Below are 19248 nucleotides of genomic sequence, written 5' to 3'. Positions count from 1 at the left end.
AAAAGTAAAGGTGTAAAGTCTATACAAGGAACGAGACTAGAAGGCCGTCTCTGGTTTAGTCAGCCACTAGATGACAAGAGTAAAATAAGTCTGCTACAGTAAGCAAGATGTGCCTTGAGCAAAAGTTGATGTCCAATACCCATGAAATAAGAAGTCGACTCACCCTGGCCTCCCCGCTTTTACAATCTTGTGACAGGCGTTATACCTCCAATGTGCTGTACTCCTTTTAATCACTTCTGTATGCTTGACTCACATGAGCACTACTGTGCTGTTACCTTACTCATTTTTGTTGCACCTTCTGCTATTTTGATATGTTGTCTGCTATTTAAATGGTGCCCCTAATATATTTAGATATTCTGAGTTTCGATTTGTACCAGTATTTGTGTTATTCACTTATAGTATAAATAGAGAAATCTTCCTAAATCCTTTGGGCATAGCTGGCTTATACTTCAACCAAAATTGAATGAGAAATTAACCCAATAGAATCCCTGTTCTTACTGACACTATATCCAGGACCCTATGTATATCAGCAGCCCCCAATCATTCTTTCAAAGGTGAATTAACAGCATTGAGTAACGTGTGGAGAAGAAGCATTCAGCAAATCATTTAGCTGTAAAATAATCTGAAATATATTAAAAGGCTAGGCCCAAGTGGGGCAGATAGGAAAAAGTGGTTTAATGTGTTGTGGACAATGGACAACCATTGCTTCACTGAACAATAAAGCGGTACATCCAGATAGTGCAATGACTGCTAAAGAGGAACAAATATAAATATTGTCAGGTGTTTAAGCAAGGACCATGCCAGTGGCGTAACATGGACCCCTAGATTCCATGGGGTCCCCTCATCACAGCACCTTGGCCTGAGAGTTCTTGACTGAGACCAGAGGGAGGCTCTCCGTGTACTTCGCAGGGGGCCCCTCAAGTTTTGTTATGCCTCTTGAATATGCCTGCACATTCTACAGGGTATATGAAATGTTTATTTCGTTCAACTCATGATGTCCCTGGCTTCTGCGTCAGGCACAAATTCCATTAACATTGGTGAAAGAATTAATGAAATGTACTCCCCAAGGAAATCGTGGTAACTGATCTATAGCCTTTTCGCTTGGTTACTCATGCATACACAAGAAATACACAATATGACTTTTCAATATTTATTGAAGCGGTGTGATGCTTGATTAAAATATGTGTGCTACAATATTCAATAGAAGGAAACAGAATAGTGTGATCAGCATTATGAGAATGTTAAAGATAAATAACTCAACCATCATGCTATTTACAGAGAATATATGTTTGCATATAAGTACTGTAAAATATTGTACTCCTACCTAGCGCTACCTAACCTAGTGTGCCCAGGGTGGGTATATCTGCTAATGCCCTGTAGGGTGACTTATCTCCCCCGTTACCTGCTGGTAAGTGTCTTCAGGGTGCCCATCTTAGTGGAGAGCTGGGCATCATCTCTCGCAAGAGGTAAACAGAAATCAGCTAGGCTGGAATTCCAGCATGGGTGACCTCTCAGTACCAGCAAAATGCTCCTCTAACTAAACAAGGGAGTGGTGTTGTTTATATAATAAACATCACTCCTGTTGCCATGTCAAAGCCCCAGTCAGGCCGCTATTGTTGATACTTTTGTGCTACTTTAGGCGTCAAACAGACAACAACAAACAATATTTTACGCACCAAACTTAGGCCTTGTACAAAATGTTCAAGATATTTGATAACATGCCTACAAAGAGCAAATGTAAGCAAAGCTAATTCAGAAAATATTGTCCTGCACAGGCATGCAAGCAAATGTTTGTCAAATGCCATTGTGTTTAAGCAAAGAAGGCGACTTAAAAACATGAACATGTAAAACAGTGGTGTTCCTATTCAGGCCTATAATGTGACCACATGACAGCAGATGCAGAGTGATTTAAATACAGGTCCTTAACTACTGGAAACTAGCACAGTGCTGACAGATGAAAGTGAAAGATATTAGTGGAGCTAAATCTAAGGGTAGTCTGGTGGTAATCATTCAGGTTGAGATGCCAAATAGTAAGGAAGACTCAATTACAGTTTGTTTTTTAGAATTTTATATAGCGCAAACTAGACCCTAGATAATCGGTTATCTGCACGCTTTACATGAGCACCAGTTTCGTTACAGAAGAACACATTCATTTTTGTTAGGCACGGGGAGATTAAGGGATTTGCCCAGAATCTCAGGATGTTGAGCATCGTTGCCAAGACGCGAACCCGGTTCCCCAGCTTCGAGGTCGATCGTTCTAGCAGTAAGGCTACATCCTCTCCCCTAGTTAATTGCAATAGTCAATATGAAACACTATTATGGACTAGATTACAGTTTATCTGCAATCCATTGGGAGGACAGGAACAGCTTTCCTCAACATCCGAATACAATTGAAGCAAGATGCGGAAGTTCTAGTTATCTGTCCGGAAAAGCAGAAATTGTAATTACAAATTACAGAAAGATGTCTAGCAGTCAAAGGGGTTGAACAAAGCTCATTTGATCACCACCCCAGTGACCAATAGACCCAGATATTACATCTTCTACCTTATCACTGTTTAGTTTCAGCTAATTTTCTTGCGTCCTGGATGCCATTGCAGTGACATTGGCAGGATTTCTCTTGAAGACTACCCAAGCTTCTATGGAAAGAGGAGATTACTTGGGTGTTATCTGCATAGGGCACGAGAGTAAAACTGAAAGATCAAATAAGAATAGCCAAAGGCGCAAGAAAAAACCTGAAGCAAGTCAGGTTCAATGATGAGCCCTGCGGAATCACGCAAGTATGATGCTTTGGTGGGAAAAGAAAAAGGTGCCCATCAACTGCCTGGGGACAGTTACTAACAAAAGATGCTGGTTAAGGCCTTTGCCTCAAAGTCCTAGTTGATGAATCCGATTGAAGAGACTAGGATGAGATACAGTGTTGAAAGGAGCACTGAGGTCAAGAAGAATCAATGCTCCTCTGACATCCCCATCTATTCTCCAATCCAAGTTTGCATATATTGCATTTTACTCCACATAATTGTACACCCACACATTAATGAAAAATGTCAATCAACCTCAGGATGTCATAGGTGCGTTGGCCAAGCTGGTGCTGAGATTCAGTTGTGCTGTCTAGTTTCTGCTGGTCTTCCCAGACTTTCAGCGAAATTAACTATCTTTATGCTTGTGTACCTGGCTCATAAACGTCTGGACAATTTGACTGCTCATCAATAGCTTCTGACGATTCTTTATAGATTGTGTGCCCAGGTCATTACACTATGTAAATTGCCCATCTTGCTGAATCCCAAAGTACAAGTAGATTTTGGTACAAAAATCAGAGCATGATCTCAGGTTGCTAATGTAAAACAAGCTGTCCGGCTACTCTTTGATCTATCAGAAGTCTAACATACGGTGGATCACGTCAAACTCTTTAGGAGATCATAAAACTGGGGAGAGAAATCTGGCAATTTAGTGAAATTGTTTTCTTTTTTCCTTAGCAACTAAATTCAACAAGTGTGCACTAGGTCAACCGTGCAATATGTAAAAGTTGAGTGATGATTGCCACAAGGTTTTGCCTTATCACCTCTACTGTTGAATATCTTTATAGACTCTCTGTCCTAAACCCTAGAACAGCATGGGGTGCACGGTCAAGTACATACGGATGATATCCCAAACCACTACCAAGTATTAAAGAGCCTGGAAGTCTGGATAAACATCTCCAAGTGTCTAGTACCGAGTATTCAATGGATGCATGAGAGCTTCCTGAAGTGCAATAGAACCAAGACTGAGATACTCTTGCTGTAAGGTTTAAGATCACAAAAAAACTTACTTTAACTACTAACCTGGGTACACAGTCAACAACAATGATTTTTTTTAAACTAGAGCACTTCTTCATGTTGAAATCTCATTCAAACCCAAGGTTGATGTTGTGGATGATGGCATCAACTAGCAACTGCCCTTTCTCCAGAAAACCCTTGTCTATCATGTGGAATTAACAAGAGCTCTTGTGACACCTCAACTAAATTAAAGTTACCGCTGGCAAAAAATTAATCAACAAAATGTAAAAATGATATAACTAGGCAGGTAAACTGTAGATGAACATCAGAAACTGCGACCACCCAATGCACGCCTTAAAGAGCTTCACTTGTTGCCGAGAAACAAATTCTGTACACTATACAGGAAGCAAAGATACACTGTACATGCAAAAACTGCCACAACAGTATAAGCAAAACTTTAAAGCCTGGATATTTAAGCGATTTTTGCCTGTACGCAGATCTCTTTGAATCAAAGGACAAAAACTTTAAGGACCCAATCCCTATTAAACCAGTAAGGGCTCATATGTAAGAGCAAGGTGATGCACAACACCTTATAAAAAACGGAAATAAATAAGCACACAGCTTTGCATACTCTTAGCATATAGTAGTAGTTGATCCACATTGGCGTCAACGTCTAAGAGATAGATTGGCAGACGCAAACCAAACACTAAGTACATGCAAAGAAGCACATAATTATGGATCCTAGATCAGACAAATTTAAACCAAAACACATGGGCTGCAAATGGCGAAGCCAGCATCAACAAACCAAGCAGTTGGCTTATACATGCACTTCAATAAACAATATTCAAAGAAATCCCACTCCTCCCTCTAAACCTTTACTTCTATCAAGACACTGGCTATGATTATACAAAATGCTCTTGATTTCTTCCAGGTGCCATTGTCAAGACATTGCACACCCTCAGGTTCAAGAAATGAAACATCAAATGAAGATTTGTCAACTTTCTTACAACTTCGTCATAAACGGACACATTGTGTGTGCAAAAACAATGTGAAGGGACGCAACTTCAGCAATAAAAGTTTACTTATACCAGTTTAATTTTAGTACTGGTCATCCTCTTCAGGCATTGCAAAGATAGCCAGCAATACCGAGGCTCTTAGGCTTTCCTCCTCAGCACATATGTTATACAAAAAAAAAAAAAAAAGAGAAGGGCGGCAGAAAAAAAAAACATTTCCCTTCAACACAACTCATTCAAAAAAACAAAACATAAATGCAGGTGACACTGTAAACCAGGAAGGTTTTAAGTCTTTTCTGGTTACTGCTGTAATAAATATCCCCAAACAGGAAAGGTTGCATGGTTGCTTCTCTTGTCGGAAAGTCTTCACAAATGAAAACGTCAAATTCAATCCATATTACTCATCAGAGTCAACAAAAAATGGGACCAATTACATGCCAACTTTATTACTCCTCACAGAGTTAGTAATTGGAAGGTATCCGTGCAATCTAGGTCACTTAAAAAGTAGGCTAATTGGCATAAACACATCACCCGTCATCATCATCATGTTGACATCATAATATCTAAGGAAACAGTTTAGATTCAGCTAACGACTGTAAAGCATAAGGGCAAGCTGTAGAACAAGAACTTTCAGTCACCCTACTGGCATCCGCAGTGTCTGTACGGGAAAAGTAGATGACATGCCTCAGTCACTGAAATCATAGCAGTCACTGAGCTCTCAGGGTAATGCAGGAGTATGGCATCCACTCCAGGTACTTCTCTATAAGGGGATTTTTACTTTTAATGATCGTATAAAATCAGGAAAAGTTCCAGAATGCATCAATGTAAAGGAAAAAAGCAGAGTGGGCATTGGCAACTTGAGAGCGTTGCAGTCAAATACCAAAAATAGGCAAATTAGACAGTGGCGTATCAGTGATGCGTGGGCTCTAGAGCAAACATGGAACATGGGATATAGTTATAACAAAGGATAAGTGGCCCCTGAGACCTCTGCCCCGACACCAGTGCACCTGCTTCACCATAGAGCTACACCCCAGAAATCAGATAGAAAATAAGCCAGATCACAAGGCAGATTGGGGCCAGACACAGCGTTAGCACTGGAGGCTGGAGAAGAGGCGACTCCAGTTTAAATGCAAAGGATCAGTGATTATACACAATGTTCCACTCTGCTTTTTTTCCATGACCTGGAAGTGAATGAGGAAAGGGTTTAGTCATACACTGGAAGGTAACGCGGTTCTCATCTCTTGCGCGGTAAGCATGCAGCCGGGCACAGTGACGTTATCACACCCCCCGAGGAACCCAAATCCGAACAGAGGGCACCGTGTGTTCTAGGAATTAATAACACCAGGAGTCGTTCAACTATGACCCCGTGACTCTGCCTGAGAGGGAGATGAAGCTCTCGGACACAAACTGCCGATCCAGTGCTTACAGGGCATACGAAATGGAATAGGCTCAGACCCGCAGCCCACCCCAGACCTGCAGCCCACCCCAAAATAGTAGACGCTATACGCTGCTGGTATGACAGAGGCCCTATTCTGCCTTGTGATTTGGCCTAAGGGCAAGTCAGCACAATCAGCATACCTGTTACGTAAATTAGTCAAAAAGTACAAAAGGTACGAGAATCCAGCTTATATCATACTGCATTTTAAGAGGCCTAATAATCAGAAGCTTTTCGCATATTACAAACCAACTCCAGTTCAAACATCTAATATAAGTCATGTAGCGCTTTTACACAAAAAATAGTTTTGAATAGATAGCTTGCCTTTGTTTCCACTAAACGAACTACAGGGTCACACACTGTAAACAAGTGACCCGTCATGAAATATAACGTGGGGAAAACAGATGCAGTGCTTCTTGGGCAGACGATGCTGCAGCCCAAGGTCAACCAAGCAACATATGAAATCAGTCCCATGAACTAACAAGCACTCTGCATTAGAAAGAGAATTCAGGAAAAAACAAAGGACTACAGGAGGAGAAATATGCAAACATAATAGAGACGGAGAGAACAGTTAACAAGCCGTGAGGGTGCACGCTCCCGAACTTCCGGTTTCGGGATGTGCACACTCAAGGCTGTCGTGGGGCGGGACTTCCGTCTTTGAGAGAAGCCCGCGCACACGGAGTGGATGGCCCAGAGGACCGGTGGGAACAGAAGTCAGGAGTGGCGGCTGAGGCCGCTGATGCGGTAAGTGGGGCTTGGCAAGTGTGTGTGTGTGTGTGTCTGCGCGTGGGTGTGTCTGCGTGTGTGTGTGTCTGCGCGTGTGTGTGTGCGTGCCTTCGGCTGGCCTGCGTAAGCGCGTCCACAGACCCTGGTAGGCTCGTACACCGCTCTGTCTCCGTTGAGAAGCAAGTGGGCGACAATAGGTCTCCAGAGCGAGACCTAAAAAGAGGTTTGTGAATACAAAGCCGAAGTAAATTTAGAGTGGCACTCGTTTTGACTATGCCCTATTTTCTTTAATGATTTGAGTGGTGGTCCTCAAGCCATCGGGGTGTATCGAAATGTACTGACATTCTCATCAGAAAATGATTCTAAAGATGCCTCCTCGTGCATAGTGGTAACTGGCCATTGGCAGGACAAATACCACTGGCTCAAACAAGTATCCAAAAATGCTGTTTAGCACTCCCTTCCCATTTTAACCGCTGAATTACACCAAACTGAAAGCTGGCAGGAAATGCTCTTACCAGACACAAATTTATTTTTCTCTTACCTGACTCTTCTGACCTCTGCATTGCACTAGACTCAGAACTATTAACATTTATAAGCCAGGTTCACTGCTTAGCATCACACAAGAGACGGGCCACCATTCTGAATACGTACATTTGAAATCGGAGAAAACTTTGCTAGGCAAACCGTTAATGATTAGATTCTTCAACTCCGATTGCTCTTATCAAAATAACACTCTTCTAAAATTGTGTTGATTGTGAATACAACTCACTCTGAACAGAATGAAAACATTTGAGATATTCCGCAGTAAGTAAAGGTTGTGGTAGTTCTCTGATGAACAGCTTTAAAATGCTTGCCGCATCATGCTGCTTTACACTGTCCCAGTTGAAGAGACCCTCATGGAACTTCGATTCCAGTTCTTGGCAGATATTCTTGAAGGGAATGAAAGAGAAAATCAATACTTTAAAAAAATGCAATCACCATATAAATATACACATTCTTAACAGTAACATTTAACCCAGATCTCACAGAAGAAAAACTAATCGTCAGGTTAGGCTATGGTGATAAGATCATTACTCCACAATATGATTTCATTGACCGCCCAGAGCAGAGTTAAAAAGAAATTCAAAAGCACACTTATTAGCCATAAAACTACCACTTGTGAACAAAGGGAATATATACATTTTCATCTAGTGTAAAACATTTATCAGATTAAAATCCAATGGCAAAAATCGATGGGTGCCTCAATGGGAGGAACAAACTTCCTAAAAACTGGCCCCTCCACTAAAGCTAAATGAACATTTCCTAGGTACCTCACCGAGATGCATCTTAAGCAATAGCCTATGTTAACCAGGATTGAGTACAAAGCCACACGTCATCTGGGGGTAGTCTGGGGTCGCTGCTGCGACCTCTAGCTTGCTTCCCACTACAACGGACACTTCCTTTGTGACCCTTGGCCTCAGAGGAGGCGAACGTTTTGAAGTGCTAGGAGTGGCTAGGAGCAAGCTAGAGGTTGCAGGTGGGAGCCCTGACTAACCACAGAAATATCATCTATATAACAAAGGTCAGATAACTATTTGACTTACCTCCATTTTTAAGGTAAGAAGAGTCATTTTAATCATAATATACGCTTCCCATAGTTGTATTTGGTCTCCATTGAAGCTTGCCCTGGGCATTACCTTCAATGTAAGGCTGACATAGACAGCCCTATCCTCAGTTTTAAGCCATCCATAAAAATATTTTTTTTCAATTAGGAACTGCATAGTTTTAGCTTTTATATATGCCCATTGACTTTCACTCAAAATCCATAGGGCATAAGCCTGCAGCTGAATAAGGATCATCAGTTAGCAAAAATATAGAAATTATAAACCCAAAAGCTTGGAGTTCTAATTTAAAGATGAAAAGCCAGCTCTTGGTGCACCAAATCAATCCATATGCATTTGAACAATCTTGAAGCCACTCTCCAGTATTTAGCTTCAAATCATCTTCTAACAGTAGTGGTGGAGCTTCTTTGCAGGAAAGTAGGATCTGCTTCTTATGGTAACCCCCCATTTATGCTTGATGTTATGCTACTTTTGACTGGTCTGACTGGGAACCCTCCAATCAGGACCCCAGTCTATCTGCTTTCTCCCTAAACTGGTGTGTTATGTACTTAGGTACACCCCAGATTGGATAATGGGGTACCCTTGTCAGTCCCTAGCATATGGTACACATGTACCCAGGGCATAGGTACTCCTGAGGCCTCTCCTGGGCTTAAGCATGTATTATGGCACACCTGAGAGGCCATGCAAAATGGAACTAAATGCCTGCCATGGCAGCCTGTGTAGGTTGGTGCATGCATCACTTACTTAAGATATAGGTTTACTATACCAAAGGGTCACTGCACTTAAAACATGTAAGTCACCCCTATATCAGGCCTTTAAAATCCTGAAGGCAGGGTGCTTGGTTCTGAGTGAGAGGGTGCCCCTGCAGCCTACAGAGTCCATTCTCCCAGTTTGTCAGTGTAGCAGCCATAGACTCCTATAATAGCTGAAACAAACCCTATTGTGTTTGGTGTCAAACATGTTGGAATTATACCCCCACACCAGTAACAAGTGTGGGAAGTATGATTCCACCCCTCAGAAGCGTCCTTCGTGTGGTTTCTGGTGGTCTGGGTAACGCCTTCTAGTCCCGGACAGCACAAAATGCTTGCTGCTGACCAGAGGCACATTTCTGCCCTCCTTCTGCTGAGCCAAGCTTGAGCAGGGGCAGGCAGTACAATAGATATCCTGTCACGGGGAGGAGTGACCATCTCCCCGGCAGGATGTAGTGTATTAGGGCTCGGTGGGTGCGCTTGCCAGCAACTGAAAGTCTGCATAGGGGGCACATTTGGTGTGCCTGTGCATAGTCCAGTTCAAACCAGTCCTGGGAGCCGTAGGCTCCCGCTATGGTACGAAACTGGACAAAGGACATGGGAGTAACCTCCCCCAGACGCTACCCTGAATCTTTTCAACCCTCTCCTGTGGGTACTTATGGGCCTACCTGGCTGTAGGACCTTAGATTCATCTTGGAGAAGATTCAGAAATGTAACCACTGCACTTGGACCATCTGGGCACTCTGGACTTAGCTGGACTTTGTTTGGGCCTGACTTTGTCTCTCTCTCTCTCTCAGACTCCTGCAACGTCTGTACCTGTGCACCATACAGGATCCGTGCAGGACTTGTGGAGCATCCAAGACACCTGAAGATAATCTTCTTGGAGTGAAGGAGTGACTCCTCCTGCATTCGCAAGCACCGCACCACTGCTGAGAGGTCTGCTCTTCCTAAGCTCATATGGACTCCGAAGGGTCCAGCAACACAGGAGGTGGATTCCTACATGCCTTGAGGCCCGAGCTGCCCTCTCACCAAGTTTGAGGTCAGAATCCCTCAGTGCTTGTTGGCAGTTCTGCAACAAGTGCATTGGGCTCTGTGTAGCCCCAACTTCTGGCAACTTTTGCTGCAAAGATCTTTGACCACCTCACACTGAGTGCTCCATGGCCTGCTGTTTTGTAAAGCTGCTCAAGGGTCTCTCGGGACTCCAATGCCTCCGGCCTGGGGGTCCAATTGAGGGTCATCTTTCTTTTCCTTGGGCTCCCCTGATTGCTCGGGCCTGCCCTGACTTCCCTGTGTGTGGTGAGTCTCCTTGGCCTTGCTGGTCCAAACCATACACTTCCTTGACCTTCTGCATGGGGTGCCATTACCAAGGCTTGTTGGTGCTCCCTCTGAGCACCGCCTCCTCAGCACTCAACATACTTTGTGGGACAGCTCGTATCCAACTCCTGGTTATCCTGGACACAGCCTGGTCCCCGCAGCTGCAGAGTCAAGGACCCCGTCAACTATCCTGAAGCGCCACACATCGTGGGCATTCGTCTTCTGAGCCCCTTGTCACTCTCCAGTGACCCAGACTCTGTCCTCTCTGCTTTCAGGTGGTCTTCAACAAGAATCTTTGTTTATATTCCAATGTACACTTTCTCCCCTTCCAGCAGCGGCACTTTCTCGAAGTCCTCCATTGGGTTTCACAGTAGTTTCCGATACCACTTCAGACCTAATGCATCCGGCGTCCCTGGGATAGGTAACTTGAGTACTTCAGTATCCACAGGTGGGGAGGCTCTCCAACCTTCTGTCTTCCATGAGGTTTCTTTGAAGTTTACTGGGAAGGGTCCTTACACTCTACATTTCCAACCATGACTTTCACATAGACCTGTAAGGAGCACGCGGTCGTGTTCTCACACTGTAAACGCACTCCGTAGGGTTCCTAACTACTCACCTTGGGTGGTTCCTTGGAGGTCCCAGCAATTCTACCTCCTCTCAACACTGTCTTGAAGTATTGCGTGCGAATGTATGATGATACTACGCAATCATGTTGATTGCGGTATGCTACAACACAGGCTTTACAACGCAAGTCATTTCAATGACTTGCGCTTGAGGGCGCTGGACTTAGGGATAGTATGATTTACTATTCCAACACCTGTCTACGTACAGTAGGGAAGGTGTTGGAATAGTAAATCGTACTATTCCTTAGCTTACAGCGCCATCCAGCGCAAGTCGTTGAAACGACTTTCGTTGTAAAGCCGGCGTTGTAAACCTACTGCGGTGAAACGCCAGCATAGTAAAGGTCGTCTCCCATTGTGTGCTTTGTGTCTATCTCTGTGTACGAGATACTGTAACGTACTAGACAGTGTTATATAATAAATACATATGTTTAACTACTGTGTGGTTCTCTTTATGGATTCTCTCAAAACAACATTATGGGGCCCTCTGCAGAATGTGATGATGGTCCCTTGAGTCTCCCTTATTTCATAGATATACATTGGCTAGGGCTGAATGGGGACCCTGAAGGGTTGAAGACTCCTTGAGGGAGCCTGTATTATGCCCCTTTCTGGTTTGTATGCTTAAATTAATGTGCTAAAAGACAGCCCACCAATTGATTAGCACATTCATGGCCATAAGGCAATGACTTACTACTACTACTAATTCCCAGTGTTTGAACACAGTGTTTAATTTGTAAAAGAATGAGTGACTGAGCCGAAAGATTTTTTCAGAAGCCTGCCGAGGATGATGCTTAATGTTGAGGTTGCTAAATGTCAAGGATGTCTAGTTGAGCCAACTAATGTCTCTTGCATCCACCACCACATACTGTCTGACCCTTTACCACACTTCTGGAGGAACCATTTCATCCTTGCCTTCTTCCTTTGGCACTTTTTTCCATCTTTCTGTTCTTGGCTCTTATTCCTCTTTTCTTTCTCGTTTTAATTTAATGTCCATTCTACTTTTAAATTGGACTTTTATCTGAGTTGTTAGATCGATCAGCCATGGTGGTTGTTGGAAAGTGGATTATTGGTAAGGGCAAATGTAGGTCTGCCACTGGCAATGAGGCCACTAACACAGTATAGGGCTCAGAATAGGTCTTTGAAAATTATTCCTATGCTCAACCCTTGGTAACGTGGCTGCGAGCAGGCAGGCTTAACTTCAAAGACAGGTATGTAAAGCATTTAGATACATCAATTCAGTAAATAATTAAGGCACAACACAAAATAATAATCCAGCACCAATTTATAAAAATAGTAAATGACACCAAATTGAAAAAAATCCCCCGTAGGGAACCAGAGATATGAATTTGTAAAGATTAGTCACTTTCTAGTGCTTAGAAACAGTGCCCCTTTTGATCATTTTGTTGCCTTTGACAGGGACACATTCACCTTAAGCAATTGTTCTGGAGGATCTCTCACCAGTCTTGTGCAGCTGCCTCCAGTAGGCTGGGTCCAGTTGGAACTCCATCCTGACGTTCTTCTTGTGGGTCCCAAAGTATCCAACACACAATCCCAGGTTCTGGAATCTCCAAGATGGTCCCTGAAAGTGTGAGACTTCAATTACCACAATCCACTAGGACACAACCCTTATAAATCCACTGGTTGTACTCCAGGCTGGGGATTCTTTGTGGTGATGGTCCAGGTGAGCTCTGTTAACTTGTAGCTTGCAGGGAGACCACTCTTTAGTCCTATTGAAGCAAGTTTGATCCACAGGGCCGCAGTTTCAAATGGTGCAAAAAGATGCAAGCTCCAGATTGCAGGCATGGGGAATACACATTCAACTCTTCAGCGTGGACTTCTGTTTCAAAAGCAGGTATGAGAGGCACTGCCCCTCTCAAATACTTATTCAGTGTTCTCTGGGGTCAAGAGGACAGCACCCCTTTCCAATGACCTGCAGGGTTCCACCCAAAGGTCTGACCATTTCCTGCACAGTGTGGCAAAATGCTAACCCAGAAACCACTATTCTTCCAAAATATCAATATGTCAGAAATTTCAGCAGGGAGAAAAGAGCTGGCTAAACACACCCCTAGGATGGCTAATCTCCTTAGTGTCTCCCCCGTGCATCTGCTCATTCCTTTCTTAAGCCTAGAATCTGCCTTGGGTCAAAGAGAAGAGTTGTAAATGAAACTGATGTCTTTAGCTTTTCTTCCCCTTCCCTTGAAGAACATTATTTAGTGACCCTCCCCCTGACTCTGGCATTCCTATGTCCAGCAGCCTCTCCTCCCAGAGAGGCTTCCTAACCCCCAGGGGTCATTTATCACCTCTTCAAAGCAGCCAAGCTCGTATAACTTATTGTCTGTACATTTTACAATACATTCAACAATACCATTTTGTTGGATTCATCATTACCATTCTACTGAGTCTTTTGATCCTAGTTTTATGGCTTTTCTTTCTCCAGTTATTAACTAATAACCTTTGCCAATGTTAACCTATGGCATGGGATTTGCAATGTGTAAAAGTGATTTGGGCTATTTTTCTAGCACCAGGGCTTACAAAAACATATTTTATAAGTACACAATAGGCCTGTGCACACATCAACGGTGTACGCAGAGCAATTTTTCTTTGGTTACACTTCTCATGAGATGGTATTACAGTAATTATACAGTGAATAGCACATGAAGAAGAACACTCGGAAATATTGTTTGTTCTTTTTTAATTCTGATTGATTGCCCAGCCAACACGTGTTTCATCTAGGTGGTAAACCAAGACTTCTTCAGGGCTGAAAGGATGTACAATAAGACAAAATCAGACACTAAAACCCGTTGGGTAATGGATGTGCATAATGCATGACGACAGATGATAACGTGATTAGGCACCCTGGGTAACAATACGAAGGGAAGGAGAACATCAAAATTCGGAGGGTGGGTGGTTCAAATGTGTCGACCAACTGGTGGAGCTGGGAATAAGCTTCACTGAAAACGTGAAGCCTATTCCCAGCTCCACCAGTTGGTCGACATTTTTGAACCACCCACAATTGAAGAAATTCTACTTTCCTAGTCCAGCCGGGATGACAGTGGGCAACCTCTCTTTCCCTCACCCTTGCTCTTGCGCGGCTCTCCTGGCACCACCCCCTCTGAACTTTGATGTTCTCCTTCCCTTTGTAATGTTATCTCCCTAGATCTTACATGACCCTTCACTTGCCCAAAAGGCAGGTTCACGCACCCTGTCCGCTACCAGTCATTCAGTAATGTGCTACATTAGAACCTGCTACCTTCCTCATTTTCCTTGCGCTCTCCTATTGTCCTCTCTTTCACTTTTTGATACTCTCCCCTTTTCCCTCATCTTCCCTCTCTTGCACTCTCTCTCACTTTGTTGTCACTAAGATTCATGCACTTGATTGTATTCTATATCATGTGTCATAGTAGCTTCAGCAGCGTTTCTGCTCCTGTAACTAGAAATACATATGTGTGATCACAAGCACCTCGAACAATGTCACTAGGGGTCCAGCACTTTTAAAAATAGATCAATTGGATCTGGTATTCACAGGTTTTGTCACTCAGGGAGCCTAATCACCATGTCACCTGTCGCCATGCATTATGCACATCTATTACCCAACGGGTTTTAGTGTCTAATTTTGTCTTATTGTACATCCTTTAAGCACTGAAGAAGCCTTGGATTACCACCCAGATGAAACACGTGTTGGCGGGGCAATCAATCAGAATTAAAAAAGAACAATTCATATATCTGAGTGTTCTTATTCATGCGCTATTCACTGTATAATTACTGTAATACCAGCTCATGAGAAGTGTAACCCCAGAGAAATTGCTCTGTGTACACCGTCGACGTCTGCACAGGCCTATTGAGATTTTGTTGACCTTGTGTCTTTCTTCAGGGATACTGGGTTAGCCCCAACCCGTGGCACCGTCTTAGATTTACTGCAACTTTTACAGACGCACACACAAGCAGGCACCATCGTATACCCCATATGCATAAACCATTTCCTTTGCAGCGCATATTTTATAAGTACTCTACATATATCTACAGGACCCCCATCCCAAGAAAACCATGGGGAGACTTTAGGGGTCCTGAATATGTAAAAATAATGTAGATCCTTCCTCCACAGTGCTCCCACCACCAAAGTCAATTTTGGGCAGCACTTTATAACAATGTAGGGATGAAATGTGCAATTCCACTTTACCCAGGACAAATAAAACTCATTTATAAGGGTCCACCTTATAGATACCGGACCCCCTACCCCTGGGACACCTAGGGGAGACCCTGGGGGCACCTAATAAGCCCAAACATTATAGTTTAACAATTTTTAAGTGCCCCAAACACAAAAGTCGAGTGTGGTCACAACTTACTTTTTAAAAGCAGTCCTGTAGCACAGAGCCACTTTTAAAAAGACCTCAGGCTTCAGCAGTGCACACATGCAAGTGCTGAAAGGGCTGCTGGCCTCTAAACCGCCATGTCCTATTATTATACTAGGGACTTATAGGAAGTTTCAATCCCACTGCCCTATTTTGTACTAGGGCCCTGAAGGGTAGGTCATACTAATCACAGGGATATCCCAAGCCTTAGTGTACCCTAGTGTATGTAGGGGTTTACATTGTATTCTACGTGCCTTTTTCAGCATAGCACTGGCCCTGGGCCTGGTTAGGCAGAGCCCAGGGCCAGTCAGAGTCAGTTACCACCAGTACCAGTCAGCAAAAAGTTGGGGGGTGCCCAGGGCACAGATGACTATGCAATTAAGGTGTTCCACCAATCTTTTTGCTTTTTCCCTTCACGTTTTTGTTGAATCTTTTTGTTGGTTTTAGGACTCTGAGCACTTTACCATTGCTAATCAGTGCTAAAGTACATGTGCTTCTTCCCTACACGTGTGTAATTGATGTATACCTCATTGACTATTTAATGTACTTTTAAGTCTCTTGTAAGGTGGTATACCATATACACAGTGCCTCTGTGTGCAGTTTACTGCCTCTTTGACTTGCCTTAAACTCGCCTTTTATTACATATAAGTCACCCCTAAGGTAGGCACTAGGTATCCCTATGGCAGGGTGCTATGTAAGTAAAAGGTGGCACATGTACTTTTATGTTTTACATATCCTGGTGGTGCCAAACAGCCTAATTTGTTTTTCACTATTGCGAGGCCAACTCCTCTCAATCAATCAATCAATCAATCAATCAATCAATCAATCAATCAATCTATTTGTAGAGCGTGCTATTTACCTGTGAGGGTCTCATAGGTTAGCATGAGGAATTCCTTAATACACTTTAAAGTTGTAGTTCCTGATCAGCGAGGAGTAGTGGTTTCATGTTTCATATGTTTGGGATGTTACTGATGAATCCTACTCACTAGTACAGTTGACATCAGTATGCAAGATCAATGCATAAACCTTCATCCTTTAATTTCCAAATATTCAGCAGAAATCTCCAAAAAACTCAAGAGGACATAATATTATTCCTGTCAGAGATGTATGCCTCACTAACGGCTCACATGAGATTTAGGAAATAGGGAGAATGTACCCCAAGTGTTAAAGTAACCAGAGGTATAAGCCAAGGCTACGTCCTAACCCCTCACATCTCTTTTCCCCCTAAATAAATGGAGTTGACAAGAAATTACAAGAAATAGCCGCAGATGCGGCCAGAGTAGGTGTGCTCCTCTACGCTGATGATGCAGCCTTGTTATTTTGAACAGCAAATGGACTCCAAAAGTTGATTAATGGTGTTGTGCCCTAAATGGAATTAAAGGATCTAAATCTATACCTGGCAAAAACCTTTTTTATGGTGTGCAGGAGGGGGAAGATAAAAAGAAATCTCACTATGCGAGGGGCTAAAAACTAGAAGAGGTTTATAATTTTTACTATCTTGGTGTGCTGTTCTGAAGTTCATCCCAACGCTAGGGCACAAACTAGTGCCCCTAACCACGGCACTGTAACTGCTGCGGATGCAGAAGTCATTTGTTTCTGTTTAACTGTTAAATCCTTAGTAAACTTCCTTTTATCATCATTTTCTTCAACCTTTAGTGATCATGTCTTTTTCTCTCGTGTTACATCCACTTGCAGGGATATGCATGTTTTCTGTTTTTCTGATATTCCCAATGGGCCATCCGTGCCTCGTCGCTCAAGAATATGAATAGATGCAAATGTTCATAAAAAGCCGTTTATTAATAACCCAATGCATTTCGGGCCTCCATGGGCCCTTCGTCAGGGGAAACTGTAAACCCGGCTGTATCTTTCTCACTTCCTTCCGTCAAAGCAATTTTGCGAATGGGCATCAACTTCTTGTATTCCTGAAAAGAGGCATGTGGTCCAAGACGTACCAAAGGGCCCATGTGATGGGAAAGCCATCCGATCTAAAATTAATTTTTTCTCATCTGTAAGGCTTTATTGTGATGCTAGAAAGTGTTTTATACGACCATTATTTTTATTAGTGAGGTTTTTATCTCATCAAGAAGCTTAACAATGTGTGTGTGTAAACCTCGAGTCAGATAACAATTGCCATGTCGTCTCAGCGTATATTACCTGTTCCGTCATCAAAAGAAAGTCACTTGCCATGCATGCCTGGCATAAGATATCAATTGAGGATGCCTGCATAGAAATCCTGTTAAGATACCGTTTTTAAAGTAGAGATTGCGGACTTTGCACACTTATGGTCTTTTACGACATTTTGTTTACTTGCATATTTTAAAAAAAGGAGAGATAAAGAAATTGATTGTGTGCTCTATTGTAGCTTATCAAACTGTCCATCAATATTAATTTCTGATGTTTCTAATTCATATTTCATTGACATACATCCTATTTCATTTATTTTTGTTTCTTTTTATGTATTGAAATAATCTTAGTGACTATTTTGCAACTATGAAATTCTATATCTGTATGAGATATAAACTCATATTCTGTTTTCCAGTGTTGTAGGTCTAAAGAACACGATTTCTACTAGTCTTGTCTCGTGTTTTACTGCTGGGGAAAAAGATGGATTGAACCTTTCCATCATGGAACAGAAAATGCTGAGTTACTCTCAGGAAGGTTTTTCTTACCAATAACATAATTCGGTCCTTGAGTCAGGCACATTTTATTTGCCCTCATTTGGCTCTTAACTGATACGGACATTGATGCATATTGTCCACACAATGTCCTGAAAGTATCCACATTCTTGTAGCTCAATGCCAAATACTACAGTGCTCTCAGACGGGGCCCTCATATGTGCCTCCTTTAAAATCTATGCAGGCTGCCGCAGCTCAACTGATTTCTGATGTATCTGATGTATGGCGATGTAGTGCATTGCAATGGCTACCTACTACAGTACTATCTATGTGACAGATAGGATCCACAATAGCTAAAATGAGCAATTTCGGAATGGAGAAACTTACTTGATTTGGCTTCTTTTTGGAATTCGAAATGTGCTGTCACTCAATGGCAAGTTCACTTGACATGCAAAACTCCTAATGTGGCCTAACGGCTAGAGCAGTCAACCTCGAGGCTGGGGAACCGGGTTCGAGTCTCAGCCGGGACGCTGAACATCCTGTGATTCTGGGCAAATCTCTTAAACTCTCTGTGCCTAACATAAAGAATATGTCCATGTCTAATCCAGATGGTGCTCATGTAAAGTGCTCTGATACCTTCGGGTTGACTTTGTGCTATATAAAACTCCATAAAAAAAAAAGCAGGATCAAATCCTATATGCAAGTTTACTGATCATTCATTTCTTATCCAAGACAGGTGGACGATGCTCTCAGTGTAGGGGATGAAAGTGAAGTCTACCAGCCTGGTCTTCTAGATTAGTTGCCAGCGTTGGGGTGTGTTTTTTAGAATGTGAAATCTATGTTTCTATCCCAATTCGCTCAGATAAAATAATTTAATCATGCTTAACACTGAATATGCTGTGGTGATCTTCAGACTTTGACCTGGTCACCTCTTCTGTTAATCTTACTCATTGAGCCACTGTCGAATATTTCAGGAGGTACAGGAGGAGTCTTCCAACATTAGGCTGTCATTCAACTCAGACATGCTCACATACGAAACTTACTGAACATAAATATTGGATCACCCTCACTTCT

At 42.8% G+C, this 19248-nt stretch overlaps 1 protein-coding gene across 2 annotated transcripts in view; it reads right to left on the bottom strand.

The window, feature by feature from the left end:
• The window catches only part of ARHGAP18 (Rho GTPase activating protein 18), an 897817-nt gene that overhangs the window by 231582 nt on the left and 646987 nt on the right, over positions 1-19248 (bottom strand). For both annotated transcript variants that reach the window (XM_086926994.1, XM_086926995.1), the window contains exon 9: positions 7696-7855. In XM_086926994.1, coding sequence (XP_086783120.1) covers positions 7696-7855 — 160 coding nt within the window. The remainder of the gene's footprint in view (positions 1-7695; positions 7856-19248) is intronic.

This window comes from Lissotriton vulgaris, chromosome 6 (genome assembly GCF_964263255.1).
Source record: "Lissotriton vulgaris chromosome 6, aLisVul1.2, whole genome shotgun sequence".
NCBI classification, from domain to species: Eukaryota; Metazoa; Chordata; class Amphibia; order Caudata; family Salamandridae; genus Lissotriton; species Lissotriton vulgaris.
This window is presented reverse-complemented; position numbering and strand designations above follow the sequence as displayed.